Here is an 11,975-nt window from a genome sequence, read left to right as displayed (position 1 = left end):
GGCACCATTTCTGTTTCTCTGTTAGAGTCAAAGCATGTATAGTATGTCAGCTGGATCGACCAAATCTCTTTTATGGAAGTTATGGGTTTATTACGTATATCACTAAAGCATCTTCAGGGTTTTCATATCCCACTTTAGGAAACCAATGAAAATAAAATATTCCAGCACTCTGTATTATGTTAAATCTCCGGAAAGTATCTCAGTAAACAGGGCATTGCAACACTTTCGGGGATTATTGAACCAAGGATTCTTCAAACTGGAAACCAATAGGCCCAAAGAATTGTCCATTAAGAGCACATGTAAACAATATTTACATGTAAAGAATGAGGCAATCATGGCGGCATTCAAAATCTATTTGACATTTGATTAAATAATTTTGATATCCATTTCATAAAAAACCAAAATCGGAACCATTTGTGCAGCACAGTTGGTTTACTGCGATGTATCTCATGGCAATGTTTTCTGCAAAAACACATAGTACTAAGCAAATATCACCCCCGTCTAAATCAGTGTTTAGAAGAATGGCCTATTCTGTATGTCTCTCAAATACAAAAATTTATGAGATTTGTTAATTAAATAATTTATATCATGAGAAATCCAGTTACGTCTAACACATTTTACCGAAAACAATATACCAAATACAACAGCATAGATATGTTTAGACCTGTAATTCATGTCTAATCTAACTAAAAGTAGAAGTTATTCTTTGAAATCAAATGATTGAAAACCTGAAAATCAATTTTTAGATTTGCAGAAAAATTATTTGCATGCTACATTTTTCTGAAGAAATAGAAGAGGACACAGAATGAGACGAGAGGCTCATTTTACAGTCCAGTCTGATGTGTAACCCTGTTTTTCTGCCATTAAAATTGAAATTTTGCTGTCACTCAAAATAAAAATAAAAAATAAAAAAATCTAAAAAAATAAATAACTATACGAAACATTTAAATAATTTCTGCTCATAAAAAAATTGCAAGTAAATTTAAAAAATCTAAAAAATCTAAAAAAAATAAATAACTATACAAAATATTTAAATAATATTGTAATTTAGAAGCCGGAGAACCCACAGTAATAACCATTTTTCATCAACGTTTCAAATCTCAACAGGGATCCATCATCCATCATCAGGACATTCTTGAATGATGATAGTAGAAGAGCTTTAATAAAGGTATTAAGTAGTTTATAATAGTATGAAGTGGGAAGATTAAATGAATGTCAGCTGTTTGTTTTAATCATTTATTTTTTTATTTTTAAGAATTTTTAAATTAATTTTAAGAATTTTAAGGTATTTTTCAAATAGATCAAATTAATAATTAATCAAAATTATTATTATAACAAGTATTTATTGTTTGAGTTAATATTTAATATATATTAATAATAATATGTAAATTTATTAATTTATCAATATTATTATTATTAGAAAATAGTATTAAGTGTATTAATATTAACGAATTTAGGTTTCTGTGATCTGAACCCTGGGTGAAAATCACATAGAGAAAGTCATTCATTCTTTTACTTTAAGAATTTAACATTATCATGAATAGCATATCAATACTAGGGCCTAGATTTGATCATTAAGCTGCCCCACTTAAAAATTATTTGTTTCTTTAAAAATAAATTGCATTTCGAACATTTAGCATCCCTTATAAAACCATGCTGCCCGTGATAAATTGGAAAAAAATTGCGATTTTTTCGAAATTATCGAGTATAAAAAAAAATCCGCGATTATTACTCGTGATAATATCAGCTTCGGGAAAAAATCGCGATATTATCACGATTTTCACAACACCGATTAATATCAATTTTATGATCTTATGAAAAGCAAAGCCAAATATCTGTTCGTGGAAAACATGTTACAGAAGAATGTGAGCCATGGTCTATCAAACCTTCAAGTTAATGACTGTAACAAAGACAAGCCACTCACAATGGTGTCTATATTTGTCGGTAGAAACACAGTTAAGAATGGAGAACTATTCAAACGCTGTATCATATTCAAAATATGGATTCTAGTTTCATAACTACCACTTACCTAAATATTTAAATCAAATTAGCAAATTGCAAAAATTACAGACTTTGATTCCCTTCCAGAGGCATCCAATAAAGTTAAAAAATGAGTCTTTTCCTCATCTAAAATATATACAATCTTTGAATAATATAAACTGAAACTTTTCCACTATTTGCCTTAATTTTGGATTTGAGGTTTACGGAGATTTTACAGTCTGCTTAACTGGAGTGGACATTTATGGATAATATAGAAGGTTAATTCGTTTTTAGAATCCATTCTTTTGGGAAAAAATGATAGATCAACAATGCCAAAGAAAGAATGTCACACCAAGAAATTGGATATGATATTGAATTCCATATTGTAGCATCATCCATATTAAAACCTGGTCATTGTATTGAGAGGCAATTGACAAAATGAATTTTAACCATGCATAGTTTAACAAATTAAAAAATATCAAATACCCGTAAAGCCATTTAAGTTTAGATGGTAAGAAGTATTTCTTGGTCAAAATAAAAATGATCGGAATATACAAGACCCATAAATGAAGTAAAAATGTTTTTGGTTCATCACACACTCTTTTCATTCACGTAATCTTATTATCACAATCTTTGTAACATCTTTGATTTATTGATGGTTAGAATGAACAATTATCGAATTTACTAGCAATTGACATTCTCTAGCATTGCGCATATAAGGGAAACTGAGGGAATTTTGGAGGAGCTCCCATGGAGGTTTAGGGTTCTTGAGAATGTTGGTTTGGGTAGACCACATAGATTATGCTAGACCCAAATGGAGGATAGAAGATTGCAATTCTTTATCTTTGGAGGTCTAGTGGAAGATAAACTAGCTAGTGGAAGAATGGTAGGTTTCATAAGAAAACACATTGATTTTCTTTGAGGAGAGGGTGTGAGCTTACGTAGTCCCTTGGCAAAACTTTTACGTCTAATAAAGTTACTGCATCATCTATAAAAGAAATTGTAAGTAAAGATATGAATGATTAGAGGCACCTCATTTACCCTGTCTCATCTAAAGTGGTGGAAACTGAGAGAATCAGGAGATGGAAGATGAGCAGTTGATAGAGGAAATGAATTAAAAGTTGTTTTGGCTTCTTTTCAGAAGGATAAGAGCCCGGGTTTTGATCAGTGGACAATATGGTTCTTAATCAGGTTTTATGATATGTTGGAAGAGGAGTTGTTGAGGGTGGTGGAAGATACCAAAAGATTAGGGAATGCGCTTGTGTTGGGTAGCGGAAGCCCTGCGCAACAGTCATGGGGCGCGAAGCCCGCAATTTTGGGTAAAAATAGGGTAAAGATTCCGCGGGATGCACGAAGCGCGATTTGTAATAAGTCAAAGTCAAAGGGGTAGTCTACCCAAAAATAATGTAAAGAAATATAAGTTGAGTCGGCCCGCCCATGGATCGCGGTCCATGGAAAGGTATAAATAGAGCGAGGCTCTATGGGTAAAAGAGTCAAGTTTTTGTTGTATGGTTTTGGATCTGTCATGTAATGGGTTTTTGAAAAAACATTCTAAAAGCGTCTGTAAGTTCGAGTCGAGGGTTTGGGTAATGGATAGAGGCTCTGCAGTTGTGTGTGCAGAGGCCTGGAAGAGTTCGCAGCTGTGTGCGCGGACCCCTGCAGCTGAGTGCGTAGGGAAGATCTGGATGTATTGGTAATAAGTGGAAATAAAGATAAGTTCCTTCTGAGAATTCTGTGTCAAATCTGAATTATCGCAAATCTGGCATTTGGTATGAATAATAAGACTGTTTTGATCTATGCGCATATGATTGCTTATTGAATACTTGTGAAGCTGGGTTTAATCTTAATAAGGGAACTGAATAAATCTGATAAATGTTTAAAGACCATTCCAAAGTAGATCCGATTTGCAATACTTCATCCAATAAATTAGATCTGTAGACTGCGCGCTAATAGATATATAGCGCAGCGCGAAGTTGCAATACTTCGGGATCTGTGCGAATACAGTGCAGTGCGAAGTTGCAGAACGGGGCACAAAACCTCCAAACCAATCTAGACATCCCAAGGGTGTGGAAACTTGGTTCTAGCACCTCCCCTGCTACCTCAGGTGACACCTCAGTCCGCGCTTCGCGCGCTGTTGCCGAAAGGGCCGGTAGCTGCGGGATTTGCTTGGCTAAATAATTCTTCCGAACCTGGGTCGGGCCCATATAAGCCAACAAATGGTTCCGTTGCCGGGACCGGGATCTGCCTAAGGGGTGTCTGATGTGGGAACACTGGAACCCTACAAAGAAAGAGATTGAAGAGTGGTGGGATCTGAAACTCCACGAGTTCGTAGATCAAGAAAGCAGGAACCTGCGAGTATCAGAAGAAGATTGGCTGGACCGGTATATATTCACAGACATTCACGAAATCTTCTTTGCGTCATTTCCGGTAGAGCTGTACAAGTGGATCGCAAGGCTAGCTGACAGCGTGGGAAGGTGCAGATTGGACTAGCCTATCGTGTGGACCCCGGAACTGGTGTGTAGGCTAGAAGCCACCGAGGATAAAATCGCGCGCACAGTAGATCATTGGCTAGATCGGGTAATAGGAGGATTTATCACTGAGTTCGCGATAGATACAACTGTGAGCTATAATGAAGCGGAAAGGTAGTTTCTTCAAGGACATCGGGGTAGGTATATCAAATCATTGAATACTTGGATTAAGATGTTGTTGTGTGAAAAATAGATTATGCATGTTTATTGATGTTTGGAGTAACGCGGAGCAGAAGAGGTTACCGTAGAACGAGAGGAGTAGAGAATAGTCCTTTAGCTTCCATTTCCCGGGAAAGTGAGGAGAAGCTCGCGAGGTTCTCACCAGGAAGTGCAGTCCGGTTAATCAGGGAGCGCTTCCCACTGATACCACCTCCGTCCACCCCACCACCCGCGTCACCTACATCAAATCCGTCGACCCCAACACCGACCCCACCTCCAACCCCACCACCACCAAAAGTCAAGATGACAAGCGCAGTCCAGCGACCGACGTTTAAGGGGATAGGAAATGAGGAATTGGGCCAGTTCTGGTTTGTGATAAAATCTGGTTTTTAATCTATATTTATTTATTTATTGGGGGTTGTGTCAATGTTCGACTAGCAACCTAATCACTCACGGACCTAGAGTTCGATGACCACTACATCCATGAAATATTTGTACCAAATAGATGACCACTACATCCATGAAATATTTGTACCAAATAGATCCATCACGGACCTAGAGTTCGATGACCACTACATCCATGAAATATTTGTACCAAATAGATCCACCCAAAGGGATAACTTCGTACCACATCAACCATGGATCCTGACCCTCATAGGTGTCAAAAGAATTGAACCCGTTACCTCTCAATAACAAAGATGCTTTATCAATGGGGACTCAACCAATTGAGCTAACCCTAAGGACTATCATAGTTGAATTGATTTATCTGAACAAGGAGAGAAATTAAAGCAACTATTTAGAAACAGTTACAATAGTAGTGGTGGAGAAAGCAAAAATACCAATTGAAATAAAAAAAAGTTTTTACCGTGGTAAAGGCTTTACTAGGGGTTGTAGTGTTTATTGAAAAAGATTAACACAAATAGAAGAAACAACAGATTCCATATTAAAAAAAATAACTAAATTTACTTAACATCAACAACCATCAAAAGTGCAACACCTATTCGCCAATCATCCCACTATATCTAATGTGTTCTTTCCATCATACCATAACGATGCCCCATCACTAAAGCCAAATATTGATACAAGGGCAACAGATTATATGTTATTAAAATGGATCACTAAACATATAAATAAATTGAGACCATAGTAATTGAGTACATGAATGAGGTTAAGACGATAGGTATTGTAGCTTCAGATTATTGTCCAACCATGTATTTGAAATTGATTATTTTATTTTTTATTATATAATATTGATTTTTTTATTTATAAAATTAAATATTATATATGGTATGATTAAAACTAAATTAATAGTAATTAATAAACAAATATCTTATTGTAATCTTATTTTTAACAAAAACTAATAAAAATATTTGATTATATAAATAATATATATATATATATATATATATAAAATTTAACACATCCACAATTATAATTTAAATTAACAAAATATTACAAGGTCAACCTCAAAAAAAGGCATATCATAATTTTTTTCGCAAATCATAAAAACATCACACCACACATAATAATTCAAAAAAAAAAAACAGAATCAAAACCTCCATGGAAATATTTAATCGATGATCAAACAATTGGAGGAACCATTCCTCCATGAAGAGATTTATACGAAAGCGCTGTGGATTGGGATTATATCATTTTTTGTTCATATCAAACCGCTATAGGTGCAGACGGTGTGCATTGAGGCCCTGTAACATCAATGGTTACTTCGATACCATACAAGGATGCTTCAGGGCATTGTTCATATAGTGACCATGTCATATCATCTATGGGACAGGCCACGCATTGCAAGAGACATGCACCAGATGAATTAATGTTAATGAATCCGCCTTGAAGACTGCTAGAAATTTGCAGTTTCCAACCCACAGCTGATTGATGTGAAGAATTTTCAGACCTTGTTGTTGCTTTCAAAGACAATACCTGAGAAATTCTCTTGACACAGCCTAATTAAACCAGATAGAGTACGACTCCATGCTTTGCGAATCAATGACCTGTCAAAAACCATAACTTCCCCATTAATTTTAATGCACTTATCTTTGGTCTTCACCATATGAAGAATGTCGATTCAAATGCAGACAAGACAAACCGAAATCCATTCTCTCTGCGGTCCACAAATCCCACTGTTGAACTCTAAATTTTAATAGGAAAAAAAGGAAACGACGCATTTATGTCTATTCCAGTGGCTTTGCGGTGTTTAGAAGAAACTATTTGTGGAGATGTGGAACAAATAATACCGAATGCGAATTTGAAGGCGAACTCGAACCCGAACCTGAACTCGAACCCTAACAAATTCGCCTGAATTCGAATCGTCTTGTTCAAATTCGCCATTAAAATCGAGCTCGATAAAAAAAGATTAGAAAAATCAAGAAATTAAAAAACCCTAGAACGGACGCGCCGCGTATATTTTCCTTCGCATGGAGCATTCTAGCTCATTTCGTTGGAGCCGCTCTGCCCGCCCGACTCCGCCGCCCGCCCTTTCCCCTCGAAGCACCAGATCCAAGCTCAGAGCCTCCGCGTTCTTTCTCTCGAAGCTCCAGATTGGCAATTGCAGGCTCTACGAGGCGCGTTCTTTTCCTCAGGCTAACCGCGGCCCGCTACAGCCCGATTCCAGGCTACCATTTCACTGGGTTTTCGTTTTGGCTGTGGGCCGTGGCCAACTGAGTGCCTTTGGGCTGTACAAATTGGCCCTGGTTACATTGAAGGAGTACCCATTCTTCCTGGCACAGACACACAGCTCATTGATTTTTGGCCCGGGTACGCTCACTGGTTTTTTCTTATTTTATTATGATACTGTTGAGTCTGTCATCTAGCAATTCCAACCCATTTCTTCTCTACACTTTGGCTTTAGGGAATACCAACTTTCACAGGCAAATCAGAGAGTCTTTACGTTCTGTTCATTACTGAGCAACAGACCACACCAATAACTTACTATATCCTTGTATGCATACTAAAATGGATCACAATAATCCCCAACTATCTTACTCAGTTGCACAAACTTCAGTGAAAAGTTTTATATATGGACCTAAGAGGAACATTGAACAGAGATGTTATTGTTACCTATTGTCTGCTTTTTTATTAACCCGATTATTATGCTACTAGTGAGGATTTGGACGTAAACATCAAGATGCTCCACATCTTAATTAGCAAGAATAACAGTATATATTCTGATATTCTTGAAAGTGAACTGCTCTTTCACACAATCAAAACAGACGACAAATTCGTTTAAAATTAGGAATTTATGTGCTTGTCTGCTATGAAGCATAAGTAACCATGTTTTTAAATCCAGTCCATTACAGATTACATATCTTCAATCATATTTGGGTTGGGTATTGGCTGTTCGTGGAGATTGCCTAGGAAATATTATCTTGTCACTGCAGCTATCTTTGATATCTGTACTATGTCCAATCCAAAACAAATTTTATGGTTTTGCCAACTGCTGTGATACTTGGGACAGTTTTTCTAGATGTGCCTATTGTTTGGATTGATTTTGACTCTTTTACAGTCTATGTTGCTTATGCACTGCAGCCTGAATATAATTGTGTTTCATGAGCAGGCCTTCGAGAAAATTGTGATATGAGTCTACAGCAATACTGAAATATGACTGGAACATCATACAAGAGTCTTTACACTTATGTGTGCAACCAATAATGTTAAAAGAAACAAGCTTTACAATCCAGGGCCCCTGCATCCCGATCTAATCTTAAAACAAAGGCCACAATTTAAAGATATGTGGAGGTTAAATGCCCCAGAAGCAATTGGCCAAAACGTGTTATAAAATTGTATAGTCATACTCCTCTTGAGGATACCCTTATCTAACGTCATGTGAAACTCAAGCCTTTGCTAGCTGGCAGTAAACCTATAACAAAGAAACTTCTAGTCACTGCTTGTTAAGTGTTACAACAAATTGCTGGAAGAATACTGTCATTGTTGGGTCAAGTTCTAAAGTCAAAATGGTCTAGTGGAGCTTTTGTTGTTTAGTGCCAGTGCTATCAAACATAAAGCTGCTATTTATACTGACATTTTTTTTCTTTTATGAAGAACTGTAGAAGAGACCAGTCAACAAACTGAGCATAGCACAGTGAGCAGAAATTTAATTAAATGGAACCTCAAAAGTCAACTGCTGAGGCATGGAAATATGTCAACGAAGGGTCGGATCGTATTTATCAGTTTTGTGGAAAACACTATACTGGTTCCACAACAGAAACAGTGGATCACCTCCTTGGTACCTCTAATGGAAATGGAGTTGGCATTGAAGGATGCCCAAAAATATCCGATGAGCAGAAAGATGCAGTTTGGCAAGAGCATGACAACTCAAAACGAGGAAGGAGAAAGGAAATAAAGAGGCAACGGATTCAAAGGGAGATCACCATGTCTTCTTCACTTGGCATTCCGTCTTTCACCTCAAATTTTAGTGGCTCAAGTTCTACCCCAGCAAAAATAGGTGGAGTATCAACATTAAATGCATTTTCGAAACCTGTAGAGAAGCAACAAGTTGATGATGCTATTGCTGATTTTTTTTATGCATGTGCAATTCCATTTCATGTGGCAAGAAGCCCATATTTTAAAAATGCATTAAAAAAGGTTGCTGATTTTGGCGAGGGGTATGTTCCCCCTGGGCCTGAGGCTTTAAGGACTACTCTGCTAGAGAAAGCAAAGGAAAGAGTGACAGACAGATTGGCTGATATTAAACGGTCTTGGAGGTCTACAGGTTGCACAATCTTGAGTGATGGTTGGTCAGATTTATGTCATCAGTCATTGATTAATGTGCTTGTTTATTGCCCTCGAGGGGTTTTCTTTTTGAAGGCAATTAATGCAAGGGATCAAGTGAAGACACCAGAATATATTTTCAGAATTTTGGATGAAGCAATTCAAGAGGTTGGCGAGGAAAATGTTGTCCAAGTTGTCACCAATAATGCCTCGCATTGTGTTAGTGCAGGAAAGATGATAATGGAGAAGTATAAGACCATTTATTGGACCCCCTGTGCAGCTCATTGCCTGGATTTATTGCTGCATGATTTAGCGAAATTTCCATGGATCAATGAGACAATCCGAAAAGCAAGAACAACTGTAAACTTTGTCATTAACCATCGTCTCACATTCAACATATACACAAAAGAGGCTACTAGAGAGTTGTTGAAGCCTTGTCGTACAAGGTTTGCCACATTTTATGTTACTTTGAAAAGGGTTGTTGAAGAAAAAGCTAGCCTCAGAGCTGTTTTCTGCAACATTGAGTGGGAGCAATCTCGCCTCTCAAAACAAGCAAAGGGAAAGAATGTGGAACAAATAATTCTAGGCAATAGCTTTTGGGAAAATGCTAACAAAGTTTTAAAAATGTGTGGTCCGATTGTTGATGTGCTTTGCATGGTTGATGCTGGCAAGCCTTGTATGGGTTTTGTTTATGAGGGTATTGACCGTTGCAAGGATGCCATTGCAAGTGCTTTCAATAATATGGAAGTTGATTACCAGGAGATATGGAAGGTAGTTGATCGAAGATGGAAAATGATGCATAGCCCTTTACATGCAGCAGCGTGCTATTTGGATCCTAGGTTATTTGAGGTATCAAGGCATCAAGATGAAGAAGTCATGAGTGGACTTATTGGGGCTATTGAAAGGCTAAATCCAGATCCATCAGTTGCAGGTTTGGTTAGATCCCAACTTAGGGCATATAAGTTAGAAGAAGGGCTATTTGGAATCAAAGCAGCGAAATATGATAGGTTTGAAACTGCTCCAGCAGTATGGTGGCAATTTTATGCAGCAGGGGCCCCAGAATTGCAAAAGTTTGCAATTCGTGTCTTGAGCCAGGGATCAAGTGCATCAGCTTGCGAAAGGAATTGGAGTACCTTTGACCATGTTCATTCCAAGAAAAAAAATAGATTGTTATCTGGAAAATTAGAAGATCTTGTTTATGTTCGTAGTAACTTGCAATTGGCTTTAAACAATGTGGCTGAAGACTCATCTAATTCTTCTACTGCATGGTTCAAGCTTGATTTCGATGCACCAGGAGATGAAAATGATATTGACACTATAAGTGATAGACCTAGTACTGAATCCAGTGGCGATGATGCTTCTAGTGGTTTCACTGCCCCAAGTGCTCTTGATGATATAGAGCATTTTGATGTAACAAGTAGGCCACAGGAACATCAAGAATAAAACTTGTGTTCCCATTCTAGTTTTCTTTTTGAATGCTCAATCTTGTAAAACTTTTTAATGTTATGTTCATATTTTTAATATTATGTTTCATGGACATATTTTAAAATCCTGTTGCCATGCTTTTGGCATTTCTATCATGTGTTTAATGAGAATATTGAATTTTATTACATATATTTTTTAATTTTCAAATTCTGTAGGATGTTGAATTTTATTATCTAAATTTTCACTATTGAATTTTTGTTAAACTTCAAGGTCACCGAACATGAATTTGAACTCAAACCAGGTGACTTAGTGCTGTGTTATAGAGGATGAAGCAGAGGGAGAAGGAGAAAACACGAAAAGGGTGAAGACCCGCAGCACCCAATCTCCCTACATAAAGAAGCGGAATGGCATGCAGATGCTTGGGTTCTACTCTACCTCTTTGATCACATCTGTTTATGTTTTATTTTAGAGGTTCGAGAGGCCATGGACCAAGTTCTTCTCGAGACTATCCCTTTTTGTCTCTGATACAACATAAATGGTCACAGGCCAAGATATGCTATGCTCTATTATTATGTTTAGCTATAGAGCCAGAGACCAGATCATATTCTAAACAATTTTATATTTTGTTTTTGAAAATGCCCAAAGCCAAGAGTTTGACATGCCACAGCAAAGGTTTCAGGTTGAAACGAATTTCCTGAATCTCTCTACCATGTGTCTAATCATTTTTTTGCTACCTGTAATGTAAGAGCGCTGGCCTACCCTTTACTCGTGAAAAGAACAGTTCCATATTGCGTAAAATCTGTGCATATCCCGTTAGGAACAGAACCAAGTATGTATTAACAAAATCCTACAATTTCAGTGTAGAGAGATCTACTGTCCAAATCAAATGCAGACCTTTACTATATGTGCATTGGTATATAAAATGTGGGCATATGTGCACATTTATACCTGCTTCGCCTTGCAATATATGATGGAAATTCCAACAATTAGCCATAACCATCTGCAAGTTTTTATTGATCGTTCCAACAGTTGAACCACTAAGTGCACCACTTGAGCTAATTTTTCCCCATTATCATAACGTACCAGCAAAAGTTATGATAAAATTCTTTACTTTTGTCAAGCTCACCTCCCTAGTGTGCCATCTAGTTGGTTTTAAAAAAA

The 11,975-nt window shown here is 37.0% G+C and overlaps 1 protein-coding gene across 1 annotated transcript; it reads left to right on the top strand.

The window, feature by feature from the left end:
* The first annotated feature begins 6,260 nt into the window (after positions 1–6,260).
* On the top strand, positions 6,261–10,938 carry LOC149209669 (uncharacterized). The gene is made up of 2 exons (XM_089396457.1): positions 6,261–7,436; positions 8,721–10,938. Exon 2 carries the CDS (start codon positions 8,781–8,783, stop codon positions 10,830–10,832), a length of 2,052 nt encoding a protein of 683 aa, XP_089252583.1. The 5' UTR covers positions 6,261–7,436; positions 8,721–8,780; the 3' UTR covers positions 10,833–10,938.
* The last annotated feature ends 1,037 nt before the right edge of the window (positions 10,939–11,975 follow it).

This window comes from Pinus tabuliformis, chromosome 1_2, assembly GCF_031772625.1.
Source record: "Pinus tabuliformis cultivar Carrire ecotype Pingquan chromosome 1_2, CPIR1, whole genome shotgun sequence".
In the NCBI taxonomy this organism is placed as follows: Eukaryota; Viridiplantae; Streptophyta; class Pinopsida; order Pinales; family Pinaceae; genus Pinus; species Pinus tabuliformis.
Note: the sequence above shows the minus strand (reverse complement) of the source record. Positions and strands in the feature narration are given on the sequence as shown.